At 44.0% G+C, this 21922-nt stretch overlaps 2 protein-coding genes across 15 annotated transcripts in view; one reads left to right on the top strand and one right to left on the bottom strand.

The window, feature by feature from the left end:
* Positions 1-21922, top strand: part of IFT81 (intraflagellar transport 81) — a 217634-nt gene that overhangs the window by 47610 nt on the left and 148102 nt on the right. The window lies entirely within an intron of this gene.
* The window catches only part of P2RX7 (purinergic receptor P2X 7), a 48937-nt gene that overhangs the window by 17921 nt on the left and 9094 nt on the right, over positions 1-21922 (bottom strand). For 2 of the 5 annotated variants that reach the window (XM_086681643.1, XM_025933344.2), the window contains exons 2-8: positions 12729-12897; positions 11492-11560; positions 10427-10499; positions 9275-9371; positions 6322-6402; positions 5555-5684; positions 1263-1399 (exon numbers count right to left, since the gene is read on the bottom strand). In XM_086681643.1, the coding sequence (XP_086537769.1) occupies positions 1263-1399; positions 5555-5684; positions 6322-6402; positions 9275-9371; positions 10427-10499; positions 11492-11560; positions 12729-12897 (756 nt within the window). Of the gene's footprint in view, positions 1-1262; positions 1400-5554; positions 5685-6321; positions 6403-9274; positions 9372-10426; positions 10500-11491; positions 11561-12728; positions 12898-17310; positions 17926-21922 lie in introns of all 5 variants that reach the window. The other 3 variants (XM_086681645.1, XM_086681644.1, XM_086681646.1) reach the window with 3 other exon arrangements.

A 21922-nucleotide genomic window follows, 5' to 3' on the forward strand; every position in this document is an offset into this window, starting at 1 on the left:
AGCAGGGATGGGATACTTTTGGCAGAGTGAAGACATCCAGTGCCCAGAAATTAACCCCCAAACTGGTTAATGGATAGATGTCACACAGTCCTGGCAGATTACAAAATTACATAATCCCCACTGAGGAATATTCACATCCCACAGTACACACAGAACTTTGCACAAGGTCTTTGTTGCTGAAACCCACCAACAAATACTCCCAACGCTTTGGAAGAAGAAATCCCACTCTAGTTACTACAGATAAGGATCAACTTGAAAGAGGTTATACAGTAGAACAGACAGAGAAGAGGATCCATAAGGTAAGAAGGGACCTCACCGAAACAATAATAGATGGCTTTGAGAAAGAACCAAATATGAAACCGAGAAATGAAAAAGAGTCCTAGAAAAAAAATTTTACAACGTATGGTAAAATGTTAATAACCTTTGATCCAATAACTCTACTTCTAGAAATTTATCCTAAGGAAACACTCTGGAATTCAAAGATTTATGTACACAAATTTGTAGCATAGAATTATTTGTCATAGAAAAACTGGAAGTGCCTCAAATGTCCAGTAATGGAGGCACGGGTGAGAAAATCATGAGATGGAAGGGAAAGTGCATGGGCTTGGGAGTCAGAGTGACCTAGGTTAGTTAGTATTATGGAGCTACTGTTAGCTGTGGGTCCTGGGCAAATCATTTCACCTTTCTCAGCTCTACCTGGGAACACTAATATCCCCTTTTCAGGGTTGACGTGAGGTAGAGGGGTGATAATGTCCAGGGCCTGGTATATAGAAGACCCTCCCTAAGTTGTGGCTGTTGATATCATTACGTTCCCACCATTGGCATCATTAACGTGATGGTCACAACGAATTCTGAGTGACCCAGGATATGGCAAAACAAATGCACAAACACAGAATAGCAGGTTATAAGCATGATACGATCTCCTAGCAGCCACATAAAAGAGTCAGTTAGAGGAAGGAAGACTCACCAGAGGGCTGTCTTTCATTATCTCAGGGTTGAGGACTTACGGGTGATTTTTATACTCTTCTCTATGTTCTTCCCTGTTTGCCCACTTTTGTTTCTGTTTTTGTTTTTTTTTTTCAAAAGAAAAAAAATTCATACAAAAATCCAGCCATTCCCTAGCTCGTAGAGGACTTTTGCATTCATCTTGTTGCCTTGGGAACCAAAATTAATTCTTGCCAGCTGCTGGTTATGCAATTCAGCCTGGCCTTGGAGGTTTGTGCAGAGCCAGTGGTGGCCGGTCTGACCTGGAGCGCTGTTACCTGAAGTTGTAGCCAGGATACAAGGACTCATTCGTGGTCTTGTCGTCAAGGCGACGGAAACTGTATTTTGGATGGCAGCGATGGAACCAGCTGTCCAAGTTGCAGTCCCAGTAGATCTCAATGCCCATGATTCCTCCCTGGGGAAGACAAGGAGACACAGTTTGCAAGTCCTGCTGCATGTGGGACACAGCTACCAGACCTCTCCCTGCATAGGGATGATCACTAAGGCAAAGGTTTTCTTTTCTTTTCTTTTTAAAAAAAATTTTATGTTTATTTTTGAGAGTGAGAGCGAGAGAGAGCATGGGTGGGGAAGGAGCAGAGAGAGAGGGAGATACAGAATCTGAAGCAGGCTCCAGGCTCTGAGCTGTCAGCACAGAGGCTGATGTGGGGCTGGAACCCACGAACCATGAGATCATGACCTGAGCTGAAGTCGGATGCTTAACTGACTGAGCCACAGGCACCCCAAAGGTTTTCTTTTTAGAGGAAAACACGGATTAAATTTCAGAGCCATGAGTACATGAGCCCATCTAACACACACAAGTAGCTGCAAACGCGTCTCCCTGCTCTTCTTCCCATTTGGGACACACCGTTAGATTTCTTTTCCTAAAATACAACTTTCAATAAATCTCTCCCATAATCAACACCTTGACTGCCCGCCTCCCATTCAAGATGAAGTTGAAGTTTATTACACTGGAATTCAGGGTGCCCCATCACATATCTTTTCTGCTTTACCTCCCAACAACCCCCTGGAGAAAGCTCTTATTCCAAACTGTGTATACTTTTCCCTTAAAGCACTTGAAATTTTCATTTCTTTTTTTTTTAACAGATTTATTGAGATACAGTTTAGGCACTTAAAGTGTTTAATTCAATATTTTTTGGTACGTTCACATATATGTGTGACCATCACCATAATAAATTTTACAAGTTTCATTGCCTCCAAAAGAAACCCCTGAACTTTTAGCCAACACCCCTTTCTCCCCTCCCTCAGCCTAAGCAACCACTAATTTACTTTCTGTCTCTATAGACTTCCTTCTTCTGAACTTTCATATGAATGAGATCACATAATAGGTGATTATGTGTGTGGCTTTTGTGTGTGGCTTCTTTCACTTGTCGTAATATTTTTAAAGTTCATCCATATTGTAGCCTGTGTCAATCCTTCATTCCTTTTTTGTGGTGGAAGAATACTTCTTTGTATGGAAAGACTACATTTGATTTATCCATTTATCCTCTGATAGACATTTGGATTGTTTCCACCTTTTAGCTATTATGAATAATGCTGCTGATGTACGAGCTTATGTACAAACACTTAGTACGAGATTTTGTGTGGACATATGATGTCCTTTCTCTTCTGTGTCTACTTATGATGAGTGGAATTTCTGGGTACACTTTGAACTTTTAAGTCTTGGCCCTTGTCCTTTTCTCCCATTGAAATATTTCTCCCACCCATCTCTCTAGCTAAGTCCTCATCCGACTCCAAGACCTAATGTACATCCTTCCTTGTCACTTCAGCCTCCCCATTCTCCTCAGTTCAGGGTCACCTTTTTCTTCTCTGAACTTCTAAGGAACCTTTTAATCTTTTACCTCTACTTGGTACTTCTTTCTTTCTACAAACATGTTTTGAACACTGACTGTCCTATTTCACTGAATCTTAGACACCATTGCTTATCAGATACATAATTTTCTTTTTATGTTCCTCTAAGAAGGAACATAACAAATGTTGTCAATTAAACTGTGAAATTCCATGAATCTAAAGTATTTCCTGATTCAGAAATATAAATATTAAATATTTCAGAAAAAAGTATGTCTTTGAATTGATATAATATGGTATTTCAAGACAGTATCTAGATGCTAGGGATAGAAAGATGAAAAACAAGCAGACTCTGACTTGGAGAAAGGGGAAATAATACAGAATAATCACAATTATCATTTATTGGCACTAAGCCAAGCACTGTACATATTATTGTGAATATATGATGTTTCTGTCACTCAGCATCCAGTTCTCCTGGTAAAAGTCCCTGGAAGTTTCTTTGGGAAACGTTTCTCCCAACTGAGCGGTTTGGATGGGACTGTCGCCTCTCCCAGCTCCAGGAGTGGGAACATGATCTAGGCCTGGCCAGTCAGGATTAGGCATCCCTCTGGACCTGGTGACTGGTTCAGGAATAGGTATGTGGCCCAAGATTGACCAATCAGAGCCCTCTCTGAGACATTTTGTCAGAACCATAAAAAAAAGAGGTCCTCTATTGGTTGGGACCACCAGCTAGAGAGTGTGAGAGTTCAGAGCAACATTGTCCAACAGAATATTCTGTAGTGATGAAAATATTCTATATTCATGCTGTGCAATAAAGTCTCTACTAGCTGCATGTGGCTACTGAGTGCTTGACATGTGGCTAGCATGACAAAGGAAATAAATATTTCATCTCAATTAATTTAAATTTAAATAGCTTCATGTGACTAGTGGCTACCGTATCAGACAGTGCAGTTCTAAAGGCTCTGGTGCCTTTGTCTTGACATGAGGACGATCTGAGAGTGACCTTGTCATTAAAGAAAAAGCAAAGAGATGGGGAGCCAGATTCCTAAAGACCTCATCTGAGTTCCTGGATGCAGCCATGCCTACTGCTATCATACACTTCATTCAGTCGACAAATACTTATTGAGTGTCCTTTATGCTGAGCATTATACAAAAACTAACAAAAGAAGCCAAAGATCCCTGCCCTCATGGAATTTACATTCTAGTCAGGGAAAACAGACAACAGACAAATGGATATGTAAATTATATAGTATGTCAGATAGTGCTGGATAGGGTTAGAAATTGTCACTTAAAAATTTTGGGGGGGACACCTGGGTGGCTCAGTCGGTTGAGCATCTGACTTCAGGTCAGGTCATGATCTCGCAGTTTGTGGATTTAAGCCCCACATCGGGCTTTGCGCTGACAGCATGGAGCCCACCTCTAATTTGTTGTCCCTCTCTCTCTACCCCTTTCCCATTCATGCTCTCTCTCTCTCTCTCTCTCTCTCAAAAATAAGCACACAAAAAAATTTTAAAAAATGTTTTAATGTTTATTTATTTTTGAGAGGCAGAGCATGAGTGGGGGAGGGGCAGAGAGAGAAGGAGACACAGAATCCCAGGCAGGCTCCAGGCTCTGAGCTGTCAGCACAGAGCCTGACATGGGGCTCAAACTCATGAACTGTGAGACCATGACCAGAGCTGAAATTGGACACTTAACCAACTGAGCCACCCAGGCGCCCCTAGAAATTGTCATTTTAAATGAAGTGGTAAGGGAAAGCTTCACTGAACTTATATTTGAGCACAGACTGGAAGCAGGTGAGGGAGACAGCTAATGGTATGTCTGGGGCAAGACTTTTCCAGAAAGGAAGAAAATTTCCGAGGTAGGAAAATGCCTTAGCTGTACTAGAAGGTCCATTTCCCCTGGTGTCTTTATATGAGTTAATATGGCTCTTTTTTTTTTTTTTTTTTTTTTTTTTTTTTTGGCTTAAACCAATTATTTGGTTTCTTTTTGCCCCCCAGATGCTTTTTAATTTATTCTTTGCTCACATCATTTGGTTTGGATGTCTATAACGTACAACTGGAAGAATTCTGACTAATTCAAGTATGGTACTCTGAATCATTGCCAAAGATATTCCAATCCCAGGTCCTATTCCTTGGACTCTTTGGATATATTATCTTATAGGGCAAAAGAGACTGCAATTAAATTAAGGATCTTGAGATGGGGAGATTATCTTGGATTATCCAGATGGGCCCTACATGTTTCCTTTTATAAATGTTCTCAAAAAGATCAGTATCTTTATAAGAGGGAGGTTGAGGGAGACTTGACACAGAACAAGAAGTCAGTGGGACCACTGAAGCAAGACGCCATACAGCTGGCTTCAGAGCTGGAGGGAGGGACCACGAGCCAAGAAATGCAAGGACCGTAGCTCTAGAAGGTGGAAAAGGCAAGGAAACGGATTCTTCTGTAGAGCCTCTGGAGAGAGCATGGCCCTGCTGATACCTTGGTTTTGGTCCAGTGAAACTGACTTTAGACTTCCAACTGCCAGAAGTGTAAAAAAAAAAAAAAAAGTGTGTTGTTGTAAGCCACCAAGACTGTGGTAGTTTGTTACAGCAGCCACAGGAAACCAGGGATCTCCCCCACAGCTTTGTTGCCTGATTAGATGAGGTAATGCAGAGTGTGAGATTTACTAAATGCTCAGTGAAGGAAGCCTTATAATTAAGACCCGGAGGCCTGGCCTCTTGGCCGTTTGAGATCCCCTGACTCACTGTACAAAGAAGTCACCAACCTGAATTGCAGCATCTGAAAAATTATCTCCTACTTCTCGGAAGATATCTCCTAGTCGGAAGATGGGACACTGTGGATCCTGAGTCTTGTGAAAGGTACAAGTGATGTTTACACCCGGCAAGATGTTTCTCCTGCACACAATGAGAAGCAACAAACCAACAAAAATGTCTATTGGAAACTGAGACCCATCTCTTTCATAGGAGTGAGCCAATTGTTAGCTGGTTTCCATGAGGGGCCCCAGGGGTCCTCAGTCCCTGGAGTTACACCCTTGTGTAGTCCCCTCCTACACTGTGCAGGGTTAGTCTATGTGACCAATAGCATATGGCAGAAGCGATGCTGTGTCACTTCCAAGATGAAGTCATAAAAGGCTCCCATCTTGTTTACTGTCTGGCTGGCTTGCTCTCTGTACCTCTTGGATCACCCGCTGTGGGGGAAGCCAGACACCATTCCTAAGGATACTCAGGCAGTCCTAGGGAGAGGTCCATATGGTGGGGAACTGAACTCCCTGCTGACATCTAGGTGAGTGCGCTTGGAAGAGGATTCTCAGCCCCGGTCAAGCCCAGAGGTGACTGCAGTCCCCACTGACAGATAGCTTGACTGCCACCTGAGAGACCCTGAGTCAGAAACACCCAGCAAAGTAATACCCACATTCCTTACCCACAGAAAAAGCGTGAGATAATAAATGTTGGTTGTTAAGCTTCTAAGTTTTGGCATTATTCGTTATATGGCAGTAGATAGCTAACACAGTCTGACATTCTGGACACTTACGTGGTGTAGTTGTGGCCAGGGAAGTCGATGTTATTTTTGATGAGCACTGTGAAGTTTTCGGCAATGTTCAAGAGCGCAGGCCTGAGAGACAGAGATGCCGGGTGGGGGTCAGTGGGCCAATGGGACCACAGGCTTCTGGTTTCTGGCTCGGGTCATTGCAATGAGTGAAGAGAAATGTAGGGGCGCCTGGGTGGCGCAGTCGGTTAAGTGTCCGACTTCAGCCAGGTCACGATCTTGCGGTCTGTGAGTTCGAGCCCCGCGTCGGGCTCTGGGCTGATGACTCAGAGCCTGGAGCCTGTTTCCGATTCTGTGTCTCCCTCTCTCTCTGCCCCTCGCCCGTTCATCCTCTGTCTCTCTCTGTCCCAAAAATGGATAAACGTTGAAAAAAAAAAATGTAGTCTAGTGGGCAAAACCTTCCTAAAAATCTAAAAAAGAGGAAGAAGCTCTCTTTTCTTGAGACCCCATGGCATTTACTATAACTCTTGTCACACTCTGATGTAATTCTGTGTTTAGGTATGTGCAGTGGTGTGCTGGTAAATATTTAACAACCAGGTCTCCGGGCGGGGTGGGGCGGGGGCGGGGGGTGAGGTGGTGGAGCTCTGATCTGTAGCAATTACTGATGACTGTAGTATAAGCCCTCCCACCATGGCCGATCTCAAGCTACTAGCAGGTATCACTGAACTTGGAGTTGGGAAGGGATGAGCATAAAGGGCTCAGAGCTAGTATAGGCCAGCTCCAGCACACCCTTGTTTGTATCTTTCCCAATAGGCTTGGAGTTCTTGCAGGGCTAGGATAATGATTTTTTTTTTTTTTTTTTTTGTACTGGCATCCCCAGGCTTTAGCACAGGGCCACACACATAGAGTTGACTTCATCAGTCATTCTCTAGAGGCCCTGAGTAGCATAAATTCTCCATGAGTTAGAGGAGACCAAATCCTAGACTGTAGCAAGGTGCCCCCCACAACCCATCCATCCATTCATTTGGCAAATATTTACTTTGCTGGGCACAGGGTTGGGCATTGGGAATGTAGTGCTAAACAAAACAGTCAAGGTTTTTGTCCTCATGCAGTTGACAGTCGGCTAAAGATGGAGAGAACTGGCTATGAATAAAGAGATACAACTGGCACTTTATTGCTTGGCATGCCTGAGTGGGTGGCAGGTATATATAATGGGAGTAGCACCGGGAAAGGACAGCCATATTTGGAAGGGGGCACCAAGAATGATCTACTTTCTATTCCAGAATAAAAAGGATGTAACTATAGAGAACACCAGTTTTTGCCTTTCCAACATCCATTCCCCCTCTGTTAGAAGCACTTCAGTTTTCTCCCGGTGGGAAAGCCATGTCTCTCCCACTCTCAGCCCAGAAGGTTGGGTGAGGATGAATCTATCTCCTACCCATCCTTACAGCTCCCAGGGTAGGCAAGTGACCCAGAGCTTTCTAGACAGTATAACTCAATCCTCTTGGCCACAGTGATTGGTTCAGAGATTGTCACATGACTTAGGCCAATGAAAACATTCTAGGGCTTTTGTAGGAAATACTGGGAAAAGAAAAACTCACTTTCTTTAGGATTACTAGTAGTAAACACAGTGTAAACCTGGAGTTCCCTGGGCCACAGTGTGAGGAAAGCCAAAACGGAGGAAAGAATAACTGGAGGGTGGGTGTGCGATGGAGGTGGGAAGAGACAGAATGAAAGGGAGAGAATCTTAATGACATCATTTTAATTTGAAGCCTGGATCAAGTCTTTCCTGAAGCTAGTACTTTTGGACTCTTCATTTATAGGAATAAGAAAATAACATTTTCTTTTTTCCAGAAGCCAGTTTAAGTTGTATTTCTGGCATTTGCATTAAAAAAAAAAATCTTATTTACAACAAATGCCTACTATCTGCTAGACCATTTACTTTTAGAACATCCTAAATCCCATGCTTTCTGGGCAACATTCTAAGAATAAGAGGACTACATGATTTTGAAACTTTAAGGATCAAAGTCTTTTATTTCTCTCTTATGACACTCTTAACTTTCTATCTTGAATTATATCTCTCTATGCACATGTCTTATCTCTTTGATTAGATTACAAGAGGCTTGGGACCTGCTCCATATCTGGGTCTGCTTGTATTTTTTTAGCACAGTCTCTTGTGCATAGTTACATGTAAAATAAATAGTATGCGTGTCTACGCACACATTATTGACTACTATAAGCCAGGCATGGGGCTCACTTTGCAATTGCTGTACAAGTATCATCTCATTTAATTCTCATAACAGTCCCGTGAGGTAGGGGCAACTATTAGCCTCATTTTACAAATAAGGAAACTGAAGCTCAGAGAGGTCAAGCCATTTGCTCAAGGTCACACAGCAAGGAAATGTTAGAGTCAAATTTGAATCCAGGTCTCTCTATTCTTCTGCTGAAATGCACCAATCCCTGTGGTTTCTGAGATTTAACATCAAGTTCTGCCTTCTGGGCCTGACGTTGTGTGTTAAAGAGAAGAATCAATTCAGGGGATCAACAAATCTGTGTGCCACTGTGACCACTTAATTTAAGAAAACTTCTCTTCCCTCCCTCCCTCCCTCCCTCCCTCCCTCTTTTGCCCTCTTTACCCTCCCCTTCCCTTCCCCTTTCTTCCCTTTTCCTTTCTTCCCCCTCTTCTTACCACCTTGCCATACTTAATCACTCAGTATGGACACTGCCCAATCAGAATGAGGTCTGCGGTAGTGCTGGAGGAGGGCTCCAGAGGTCTTCAGCCAGGGGTCCAGGGGCAGCCAAGGGTGCTCAGGGTAGTAGTTGTTTACCAGCCAGTACAGAATTATTGCAATATTTTAACAATTAGCATGGGCCCCACAGAGACCACTGGTGTGCCTGGGACAGAGGGTCACCAAGTCAGTAGGACCCAGGACTTTTCAAGACTTTTTATCTGATCACTGGTCAGGGCCACCACATCTCTCCCAACCTTGCAGCTCACCGGGGGGGCTCTTTCGCTGCCTCGATGGGACACCAGGCGGAGACTTCACAGGTCTTCAGCTTCCCTTTATACTCTACACACCTTCCGGTCTGGATCCCTGGGTGGGGTGGGGTGGGGTGGGGCCAAGGGGCCAAAAAAGCAAAGTGTGAAAACTGTAGGCACATCTTGAACTCAACCCAAGCAAGAGACTATTTATTTATGCTTTTCAGCCGAAGCAGTTTTAACTTCCACAAAACCTCATTTGAACCACAAACTTACATAAGGAAACCTAAGCAGAGAACACATCGGACGGTAAGCTTTTTTAAAAAAAGATTTGGAGAGAACACAGAGAGACCATGGATAGCTGTTGGCTCTTTTGGTTTCTTTGCCAGAAAAGATGCTGAGAAAGGAGCCGAACAGGGCATGTTCTCTCGCCTGGCATGAATGGACTAGAACCTGGCTTTTAAGTGGGCATCTGAGCCACTTAGGGGTGTACAGCCCGGACCAGGGATGTGCATAAGCCACAGAATGAGCACGGCACATCTTTCTGGAGCATCAGAGCCACTCGCAGATTCCGAGGGGGAAAGTTAAATAGTAAGTAATGTCTGAATGATCTCTATACCAACTCAGACAGACATATATATCTAAAGGAACAGAGTGTGACATCCATAGGCCTTTTTTTTTGTATGTGTATATGTTATAACATATAAAGATATGTTCTTTTTTGTGGTCATTTTTTAATTGTCATGTGCCTCTTTAAGTTCAAGTAAGAGATAGAGAAATTCTGATGGTTAATGGTGGTACCGGTCCCCAGGTGCCCTGAGGGTACAATTCATATTCCTCAACCTCCAGGGAAATTCAAAGGGGAAAGTTCAGCATACACAGAAGGTACTATGGGCCATTCAGTTTTCCTGTCAGTGAGAACCCTGAAGATGCTAATTCTGGAGGTTTTCAGGAGCTGCCCTCCCTGGGGAATTAGATCACATTCCTAGTCCTCTGGGGACAGAGCAGAGGCATGGGGGCAGACACAGGCTCCCCCAGGGCCTGGTGAGGGTGGAAGAAGGCATCTGAGAGCCAGAGTCTAAAGATTTGAACTTTAGGGCATTTGTGAATGTCACCAAGATACCAGACCACCCCCAACCCCCAGGATCCCAGAGAAGAAACATAACATACCTTTGCTCTGCGGGTCCACCCGTCCCTTTTTACAGCCCAAGTCAGAGGAACAGAGCGTCCTGCGGGTGGGAAACTGCAGGGAGAAGGATGGGATAGTGGGGAGTAAGCAACGCGGGTCTCTAAGATACAGAAAAGCAGGTGCCTGTGCCTGCACCAAAAACTTATACACAAATGTTCACAACAGCCAAAAAGTAGAAACAACCCAAGTATTCATGAGCTGATACGTGGACAAATACAGTGTAGTGTATTCATACAATAGACTATGACTCAGTCATAAAAAGGAAGGAAACACACCTGCTACAATATGGATGAACCTCAAAAACATGATGCTCAGTGAACGAAACCAGACCCAAAAGGCCACATACTGTGCGATCTCAATGATATGAAATACCCAGAACAGACAAATCCACAGAGACAGAAAGTGGATCAGTGGTTGCCAAAGGCTGAGGGAAGTGGGGAGTGGGGCATGACAGCTGACGGGTACAGGACTTATTTTGGGGAACATTTGGAAAATGTTCCAGAATTAGGTAGTGTTATGGTTGTACAACATTGTGAAAATACTAAAAACCACTCATTTCTACACTTTAAAATGGTGGACTTTATGGTATATGAGTTATATGTCAACAAAACATAAAAATAAATAAAGATCCAAAAGGTAGATGTAACCAGGTACCACTTTCAGGGAAGGCCCTTGGGGTAGGGGGGAGGGGGCCTGGTCCAAGCACCTCTGTGGCTGCAGAACTGGGCCAAGAGACAAGCTCAAAGGCTCAGCAGGATATGGGAAGTAAGGGGTGCCAGCCAACACTTTCCCCTGGCCTCAGAAAATGAGGTCAGCCCCGTCTTAGGCCTGAGGACAGAAGAAGAAAAAGAAATGAGATGACTGGTTTATGCACATTTGACTTCCGCTTTTCTGGGGAGGAGGTTTAACGGCCAGTCTTAGGAGAACCAGAGCCTGACCTTAGGGTGGGGGGTGGAGGATAGCATCAGCAGTTCATTATCTTCCTCTGACCTGTGCCCCCTCCAGCGACTCTTATTACCTGCCAACCACTCTGGTCCCCTCCTTACCTCAGGACATAACCCCTGCTGTTGGCCTTCTGTCTTGAGGAAGTTTGTCATCACGAAGAAGGAGTTTCCCTATAGAGAAAGGAGAGAGTAGGCAAATGCCAGACGTTGGAGGGCAGAACTACTTAATCAGAATAATCTAGCCTGCCTAGTGCCTGGGGGCGAACCTTCCACCTTTCTAAACCACACTCTGGAAATCAGGTCTGGGAGCAAATCAGGTCTGGGAGCAACGTGGACTGCGCTCGAGGGCTTAATATCAAAGCTGACGAGCCACCCCACTGAGCCGAGGGAAAGCAAAGGGACATTCTAACTGACTGAGTATTCATTTTCCGTTCCAGCCTCAAAAGCAGCCTTGTCATTTTTTGGATGCAGTAAAATCCCATTAAATCGAAACTTAAGAGAACCCGGGGCGGGGTGAGAGGGGTGCAGTGTTGGCTTCATCAGAATGCTGTTCAGATTATCCAGGATTTTAATTAAAGGGCAGACGACATCCTGCAACCCGGGTAATAGCTGGAGATCTTACTGACCCACTGTTAGAAACCGACAGACAGTGACTTGGGTTTCATGGTTTTGCTGAGCACCCCAGCTCCCAGAGGCTGCAAAAGTGCCCTTTTGTCCCTCAGGCACCCCCACCCCCATCTGTTCTTTGGTTTTCTCATTCCTACTTTGATTTCTCCTTTTTGACTGTTCTGCTTTTATTTATCTTCTTGCAAATATAGACAGTCACATAGTCTTTCTCTGTGATGCACACCCTTCCTTTCTTTGTCATCTATATCCTTCCTTTGTGCAAAAATGTATTTGAGAAAATGTTTTCCTGGAGACATTTTTGTTGATAAAACGCCACACAAACCACATAAAAGGGCTAGTCCTGTCCAGGCAGGAAGTTCTTTGTCCTTCTGAATCTAGACAGACCTTGCTGACTTGATGGCCCTGCTTCCAAAAAGCTGTGCATAAATCAAGCGTGAGTGAATCAAATCGTGCTTTAAATGCACCACCAGGACACGCTGCTATTCTGAGAAACCCTGTAGGACTTGATAAAGCAAAGAATCGTCTTTGAGCTGCTGGATCTGACCCAATTTTGCAATTTTTAGGTTTTCTCAGTTGGGATTTTCACAGAGCTTTTTAAAATAGGGCCAGCATTTTTCTGCAGTGAGGCTCTGGGTCCCAAGGGAGGGAGGCAAGGCCCTGGGGACAGTGCCCAGGGAGGAGTCCTGGGAGGGGGTGGCTGGCAAGTGCTCACCTGCAAAGGGAAGGTGTAATCCGCCGTGTCAAAGACACTGGACACCACCTTCTTCATCCCGTTCTCCAAAATCTCCTCTTTCACCTCTGCTATCCCTTTTACCTTGGTGTGCACAGAACTGATAACAGGCTCTTTCCGCTGGTACAGCTTGTCACTCACCAAAGCAAAGCTAAGTGGCAGACACAGAAAAGCATCAGTGGTTTTCTCAAGGGAGGCACAGTGCGGGGACTTGGGGGGCAGGTTCTGAAGGCTGCCTCCATTCAAATCCTAGCTTTGCTGGGTGACTTTGGGCAAGCTACTTGTCTTCTCTGTGACTCATTTTCCTTATCTGTAAAGTGGGAAGAATAGTCATACCTACTTTAGGGGTTGTTGTGAGGATGAAATGAGATACGTGTGCAAACTCCTCAGCATCATATGCTGAGTGCACACTGAGCACTCACTATCTGGAAACTACTGCCCCTGATGTCAACCTCCAATACTGCCTAATACAGACTCTAATTTATAGGACAGCTTCTTAAATAACAAAGTCCAGCTTCAGATTGGTCCACTTGCTTTGTCCTGGGGCGAAGCAACACATCAACACCTAAGGAAGTACCCAGCAGGTCAGCCACCTGTTTTCCAGAAACACCCACCTGGTTTATAAATAATATTGATAATAGTAACCGCCCTTTATTGAGCAATTAGTACATGCCAAGTGTTCCATATGCATCATCTGTTTAATCTTCACAGTGATAGGAGATAGTTACTATAATCATCCCTTTTGTAGATGAGAGAATGGGCTCAGAGAGGTAAAGGAATGCGCCCAAGATAACAGATCGTCAGTGGCAATACTGAGGTCCTCAACTGGTCTACCTTCTAGCCCAGAGCCAGACCTCTTAACCCTGTGCTACACGTGTTCATGCATGATGTGGCTCTGACTCTGGTTTCCTGCCTTTGGTCAGTTCATTACCTGTTAATCCTTTCTTTAGAATATCAATTTAAATTATTATAAGTGTGAGGAAGAGAAGGAGAAAGTGGAATTAACAACAATGGTAGGGGCGCCTGCATGGCTCAGTCAGTTGAGCATCCAACTCTTGATTGAGGCTCAGGTCATGATCTTACAGTTGTGAAATCGAGCCCCATGTCAGCCTTTGCGCTGGGTGTGGAGCCTGCTTAAGATTCTCTCTCTCTCCTTCTCCCTCTCTCTCTCAAAAGAAGAAGAAGAAGAAGAAGAAGAAGAAGAAGAAGAAGAAGAAGAAGAAGAATTCAAAATGGTAGATTCCACCACCGTTTGTTTTTCCTCTCTCCCATTGCCCTGAATAATTCCGACTTTATTTTAAATGCTTTGTTTATTCATTCAGCATGTGTTTATTTGGTCTCTTCCCTCTGGCCAGCACCTAATATTCAAATGATTTAGGAAGTGTAAGCCAGTGGCTGCCTTCTATGACCTGGCCTTATGAAACCAAGACAGAGTGGGCCATGACTTGGTCGCTGCTGTTCCTAGCCTTGGCTGGGTAGTATAATCCCCAGAGAGCTTTCAAAATTGCTGCTCCCCAGTTTCATCCCTGGAAATTCTGCTTCAGTAGGTCTGGGGGAGTTATCCAGGTACTTATATATATTTTTAAAGTTTGCTGGGTGATTCTAATGCACAGCCAGGGTTGAGAACCCTGGGAGACTATTGAAAAGACAGCTAACATTTGGCAATATGTAGTGCATTCGAGGAAGTGCATCTCCTAGGACCCGGCAATTCCACGCTTTTGTACACTCCCTAGAGAAATCCTCATACATGTGCCCAAAGAGTTAGGTACAAGACTGTTTATGGCAGCATCATTTGTAAGAGGGAAAATAAAATACCCTAAATGTCCTTAAATATTTAATGGGTAAATGAATTGTTGGATTCATACAATAGGATGCTCTAGTGAGAATAAATGGAGAGCTACTCATATCAATATGGAAATAATATAATATTGAGAAAACAAAACATGCCACAGTATGAATACAAAATTTAAAGAAATCCAAAACAACATTTTACACTCAAATGCCTGTCTACGCATGCCCATAGCAGCACTATTCATAAAAGACAAAAGATGGAAATAGCTCACATGTTCATCAGTAGATGAATGGATAAACAAAACATGGTCTACCCATACAATGAAGTACTATTCAGCCATAAAAAGGAATGAGGGGCACCTGGGTGGCTTAGTCAGTTAAGCATCTGACTCTTAATTTTGGCTCAGGTCTGATTTCATGGTCATGAGATTGAGCCTTGCATCTAGCTCTGTGCGGGGCATGGAGCCTGCTTAAGATTCCTTCTCCCTCTGTCCCTTCCATGACTGCACATGCGTTTCTTCCCTCTCAAAAAAAAAAAAAAAAAAAAAAAAAAAAGGAATGAAGCACTGAGACGTGCTATATTGTGGAGGAACCTTGAAAACATGCTTTATAAAAGAAGGTAGATAAGAAGGTCACATATTGTATGATTCTATTTATATGAAACAATCCAGAATAGGTAAATCCATAGAGACAGAGAGTATATTGATGAGTGCAAGGGGGTGGGGAGCAGGGGTGACTTCAAATGCGTGTGGTTTTCTTCTAGAGTGGTGAAAATGTTTGGGACCTAGGTTGTGTAAACACAATATGGTGTGTTATTAAATGCCACTGGCTTCATCACCTTAAAATGGTTATTTTATGTTATATGAGTCTCACCTCAATAAAAAAAGGAAAATATTTTTGTAGATATACACAAATGTTGTAGAACTATAAAAACATAGAATGACAAACACCAAGTTCAGGATGGTGTTTATAAGGGGAGAGGAAAGAGGATGGGATCCAGGCTAGGTTTACAGGGAGCTAAAACTGGATTAGTAATATTTTATTTCTTTTTTTATAATTTTTAAAGAAGTTCTTATTTATTTATTTTGAGAGAGACAGAGAGTGAGCATGCACAGGAAGAGCAGACAGAGAGGGAGAGAGAGAATCCCAAGCAGGTTCCACACTGTCATCGCAGAGCCTGACTTGGACTGGAACCCATGAAACATGAGATCATGACCTGGGGCTGAAGTCAAGAGTCGGCTGCTCAACTAACTTGAGCCACCCAGATGCCCCAGTAATGTTTTATTTAAGTTGCATGGTGGTACATGGGCGTTTATTATATTATTCTCAACATGTTTTAGTATTTATATACCATTCATTTAAAAAAGCTCATCAAGAAGGACATTGGGGCTAGAGATCCAGATTTGAGGTCCAATCAGCATATATAAGAAAGGGCTATTCCATATAACTCCATAGACAAATATAATACTTGTTCAACAATGTATCTCAGCCTAGCATTGCAATATGTACATGGTCTGTGCAGTGTTCCCTGTTGGATATGGCGACATTCCCACAGAATAACACTGGGTCCATTTGGCCCACCATTTGGAAGCTCGATTCAAATCTGTCATATTCATTCCAGAATTCACAACATATCATAAATCAGCCATAATGGAATCCAACCCTTTCATAAGTCAGAAAATTTATCTTTGTATGATAACGAACATACCATTTTAAGAATTAAAATGCTTCAGAGTTGCAGCAAAGGAAAAAAGAGGAGAAGAAAGAGTTGGTGGTATCCTGCCCTAACGACCATCCCTAATGACTCAGACAAGCCATGTCACCTCTTGCCACGGGTGTAGTCCTTGAACAAGGGGAGGGCTGCCTGGCTCCCTGATCCCTGTGAACTTGCAGCTTGAAGAAGCTGCAATTCTGTGCATGTTGGAGACGGCAAACCCATTGGACCCTCTAGCACACTGGCAGGAAAGGGCTGGGTTTTGGTGGTGCTTGGTAGGACCGGAGAAAGAAATGTTGGGGCAGAAAGCTGAGGAGTCTGGGGAGATGGAAGGGGACTGATCTGAGGGACTTAGGCACTCACCAGCAGGGCAGGTCTGGCTGCAGCGGGGGCTGTGGAGGGGTGGGGAGGAGAGAAGGACAGAGGATAGCTCAGCTGTGGAGCCTGAGGCTTGCACACAGCACCGACTCACCAGGTGTAGACCAAGGTGCCCACTACAGAGAGGACCCACATGCTCTGACTGTGAATGGCTTTCTCATACTGGCACCGCAGGGGGCCCTGGCCCATGCCCAGGTGGTGAGAGAGTCCTCAGAGGACCACAGGCTGCAAGCGCCTCCCGGCAAAGCCTGGCTCTCCCTCACTGTGCTTGGGCTCACACAGCGAAAGGGTGGGATTTGAAAATGAACTGCCCTCAAAGTCGGGTAACTGACACCTACCCCAAGGCCAACAGACATTCTCTAGGCCCCTAAAGGAACCCTGGGCCCTGGGCACTATGTCCTCTGTGTCTCTACTTCTTATATTTAAAATCCCAAGAGAAGAATCTGATTATTTCCATCCCTGGCCCACTCAGCAGTGGGGGGAGGTCAGCCAGGGGCCAAGGACAGCAAGAGATGAACTGAGAAGAAAGCAGAGGAGAGCATCCACCCCCAAGGCAAATTAAGTACTGATTGTATTAGCTTCCCATTGCTGCTGTAACAAATTATCACAAACTTAGTGTCTTGAAACAATACAATTTTTTTCTCTTAGTTCTGGGGATCAGATGCCTAAGATTGGCCTTACAGGGCTAAAATCAAGGCGACATAGGGCTGGTTCCTTTTGGAGGCTCCACGAGAGAATCTCTTTCAGCTCTTCCAGCTTCTACAAGCTGCCTTGGCATTCCTGGGCTTGTAGCTATGTCACTCCAACCTCAGCTCTTGTTGTCATGTCTCCTTTTTCTCACTTTGAGCCTCTCCTTTTCCTCTTTCGAGGACTCTTGTGATTACATCAGAGCCATTCAGATAGTCAAGGATAATCTCCCCATCTCAAGGCCTTGAACTCCATCACACCTGCAAAGTTCCTTTTGCCACATAAGGTAACAGATTCACAGGTCCCAGGGATTGGGACGTGGAGATCTTTTGCAGGCCATTATTCAGCCGACCGCGACATAGTTGGCCTGTTGTAGCTTTATAAGAGCTGCAACCCTTTCCACCCTACCCCACCTTTCCTTGAGCTAGAGCGAAGGGGTTTCAGTTCCTTATAACTCACAGCTTGACTAAGACATCATCTTTCCTCTTAATTCCCTTTGGCTATTGCATTTCTTCTCCATTAGCCAGCATTTCCTTTTCATGCTTCCCGAATGCTCTCTCTCATCCAAAGAACTCCTACTCCAGGACACAATCCTTTCTACACATTCAACTGCACAGAGAACAAAGAGTGAATCTTAATCTACTAGTTAATGTTTATCAATTAGAGGGAAAATAATGGATACATGTAAAATCCTGACCTTGAACTAAAAACTCAGTTATGCCAGTACAAACCATAGACCACACAAATTGGCAGAAGTTTATGTTAGAAGCCCCAAAATGTTAGATAACCCTAAGCCCATAGGAGCTAACATTGTGTTATATCATCCAGAAGAAAACAAAACAAACAACTAGTGTTGTCTTAAGCTTTGGTGAGAAAAGCAGAATATTTCACCCTTAGGGTCATGGTAAAGTGACCTGTGGCCTCAATAGGCAGCAAGCGATAGCAGCCCTCTGTTCAGGTTTTATGAGCCACATTTTTCAAGAAAACCGCCTTAGTTGTTGTAAAAGTGTAAATTTCACAGAAGTGCACAAAGGATATGAAACGTTCCCAACATTCTCCCTCCCAGAAGTTATTGCTGTTGAAAGTGAGAGTATCTTCCAGGTATCTGTTTATGCCCACATCTTGACTCACAAACATGACCAACTCTGCATGCTCCGTGGAACTTGCTATTTTTACTAATAATATATTATTAAGTCTTTCTTTTAAAAAAAAAAATATTTATTTATTTATTGAGAGATTGCAAGCAGGGGAGGGGCAGAGAGGGAGGGACAGAGGATCTGAAGCGGGCTCTGTGCTGGCAGGCTGACAGCAGTGATCCCCATGTAGGGCTCAAACTCACAAACTGTGAGATCATGACCTAGGCCGAGATTGAGAGTCAGATGCTTACCAGAATGAGCCACCCAGGTGCCCCTATTCCTTCTACAACAATAGTGATATATGTATGGTAAAGAGAGACCTATGATATGGAATCACTTTTAATAGTTACAGAACATTCTGGTGTTTAGTTTGGAACATATGAAACTGCTCATTTTGTAGCCCAAAGGAATAGAATATCAGCAGTTCCATGTAGTCCAACCTAAGTGAGTTGTGATAATTTGCCCCCTGTCTCTTACTGGTTGGTATGTAACTGGAAGTTTTGGTCAGTTTTTCCAATTGTAAATTTTTTTGTTCGTTTGTTTGTTTTGGTAACCCTGATAGAGTTCTATGTGCCAAGCATTCTTTTAAGTATATATAAACAATATGTATTAACTCTTTCAATCCTCACCTCCCTCGAAACCACCCTGTAAGGAAGGTACTAGAATTTCTCCCACCTTATATCTGAGCAAACTGCGGAACAGATAAAGTGAGCCTAAGTTCACATAGTGCTATAGACTGAATGTTTGTGACCTGCCCATAAAATTCAAATGTTGAAACCTAACCCCTAATGAGATGGCATTAGGAGGTGGGGCCTTTGGGAAGTAATTACGTCATGAAAGCTGAAGGGACTAACGCCCTTATAAAAGAGTTTCCAGGGGCACCTGGGTGTCTCAGTCTGGTTAAGTGTCCAACTTCAGCTCAGGTCATGCATGATCTCACGGCTTGTGAGTTCAAGCCCCGCATTGGGCTCTGTGCTGACAGCTCAGAGCCTGAGGCCTGCTTCAGATTCAGTGTCTCCTTCTGTCTCTACCCCTCCCTTGCTCACACTCTGTCTCTCTCAGAAATAAATAAACTTTTTTTTTTAATTTTTTTTTCAACGTTTATTTTTTATTTATTTTTGGGACAGAGAGAGACAGAGCATGAACGGGGGAGGGGCAGAGACAGAGGGAGACACAGAATCAGAAACAGGCTCCAGGCTCTGAGCCATCAGCCCAGAGCCCGACGCGGGGCTCGAACTCACGGACCGCGAGATCGTGACCTGGCTGAAGTCGGACGCTTAACCGACTGCGCCACCCAGGCGCCCCTAAACTTTTTTTTTTTAAGTAAAAAAAAAGTTTCCAGAAGCTTCTTGCTCCTTCCACCGTGTGAAGGCACAGCAAAACGATGGCTGTCTATGAACCAGGAAATGCATTCTCACCAGAGACCGGGAAAAGTTTCTGTCATTTATAAGCCACTACTCCATCTGTGGTTATAGTGGCCCCAACAGACTAAGACACGTGTGTAGCAACCCTGGCCCCACAGCTTATGCTCTTTTGGATGCTATTATAAATGCAATCATTTTCTTAATTTTCTTTTTGAGTTTCTCCTTTCTGGTGTATAGAAACACAACTGATTTTTACATGTTGATCTTGTACCTCGAAACTTTACTGAATTGGTTTATTAACTGTAATAGCTTTTTGTGATTTCTTTTGGATTCTCCATATATAGGATCATATTATCTGAGTGTGGTTTTTTACTTCTTCCTTTCCAATTTGGACGCCTTTTATTTCTTTTTCTTGCCTAACTGCTCTGGCTAGAACTTGCAGTACAATGTTGAATAGCAGCAGTGAAAACAGACATCCTTGTCTTGTTCGTGATCTTGGAAGGATAAGCATGCAGTCTTTCACCACTGAGGCTCAGTCTGTTCTCTTAAGCACTGTGCTTTGTTGCCTCTCCATCTTCCTCTCTCACACTGCCAGGCATGTACTTGCAAAAGAATCTTTTCACACCAAAGATAAATTTCACACCTTAAGATAAATTTCTGGGTTAAAGGATGCATACATTTTATATTTCTTTTTTTTAAAAATTTTTTTTTCAATGTTTTATTTTTATTATTTTTGGGACAGAGAGAGACAGAGCATGAACGGGGGAGGGGCAGAGAGAGAGGGAGACACAGAATCGGAAACAGGCTCCAGGCTCTGAGCCATCAGCCCAGAGCCTGACGCGGGGCTCGAACTCACGGACCGCGAGATCGTGACCTGGCTGAAGTCGGACGCTTAACCGACTGCGCCACCCAGGCGCCCCTACATTTTATATTTCAATTCATTTTGCCAAACCACAAAAAGTTGAACCATTTCATGCTTCCACCAGCAAAGCCAGAGTGCATGGACCACTTTTAAGAGGGCTTTGACAAAACAAGAGCATGGTTGTGTGGGAGTGGCTGAGATAGTAAAATATCTGGGTACCGTGTTGAGGGCACATGGCCAGAGGGACTGGCGTTATTCCTTTAAAGTAAAGGAAAAATACAATAGCAGGGTGCAGCCATTTGAAGAGTGTCAACTGCAACAGAGATCACAGAACTCTAACGGGGAAAATTACAGGGAGACTGATTTGGACTCAAAGTAAGGAAGAAATGTCTAACAGTTAGTCCCAGAAAAGAACAAGCTCTCTTTGTGGTTGTTAGTTGGTGACAGTGATGATGATGGTGATGATGATTTTCATTTATCTCATCATCTCCCTTTCTCTGGCCTCCTCTCCATCTGCACTCAACATCATTTCCCATCTTAAAAATAAATCCTCTCATGACCCCACATTCTTCTCCCACCACCACTCGATGCCTCTCTTCTCCTTTGTAGCCAAGTCCCTTGAAAGAGTGAGTCACCACATCCATTTCCGCATCTCCATTCACTCCCCTGCCCACTCCAGTCTGGCTCCCACTCCACCACTTCTCTAATGCCTCTCTTGCCAAGTAAACAGCAACGTCATCCTCGCTAAATCTGATAGACATACTACAGATCTGATCTTCCTAAAACTCTCAGCAGCATTTGACACCGATGACCATGCAACACCTCCTTCCCCTTCTTCCCTTAGCTTCCTGGAATCCACCTTCTCCTGACTTTTTTGGATCTCCATGGCCACCCCTTCTGAGAATCCTTTGGGGGCTTCTGTGCTCCCCATCACTTAAAGGTCAACATTCTCCAGGGGTCTGTTCTAAGCCCTCTTGCCTTCTCATTTACATCTTCTCTTACTGGTCAGTTGTAGCTACTTCCATGGTTCTAGTTACCATTTCTATGCTGGTGATACATAGATCTCCATCTCTAGTTCCAAATTCACATATCTATCTATGCACTAAGTGTCTACATTTGTAAGTCCCTTAGATATGTCAAACTCTGTGCCTCCAATTCTGAACTCATCTTCTGCCCCAAATGGGCTCCCCCCACCCCAACATTTCCTATCCCAACAAGTTCTCCCACCACCCATCAGTTGCCCA

Source organism: Puma concolor, chromosome D3 (genome assembly GCF_028749965.1).
Source record: "Puma concolor isolate L17-30 chromosome D3, mPumCon1.1.hap2, whole genome shotgun sequence".
Classification (NCBI taxonomy): Eukaryota; Metazoa; Chordata; class Mammalia; order Carnivora; family Felidae; genus Puma; species Puma concolor.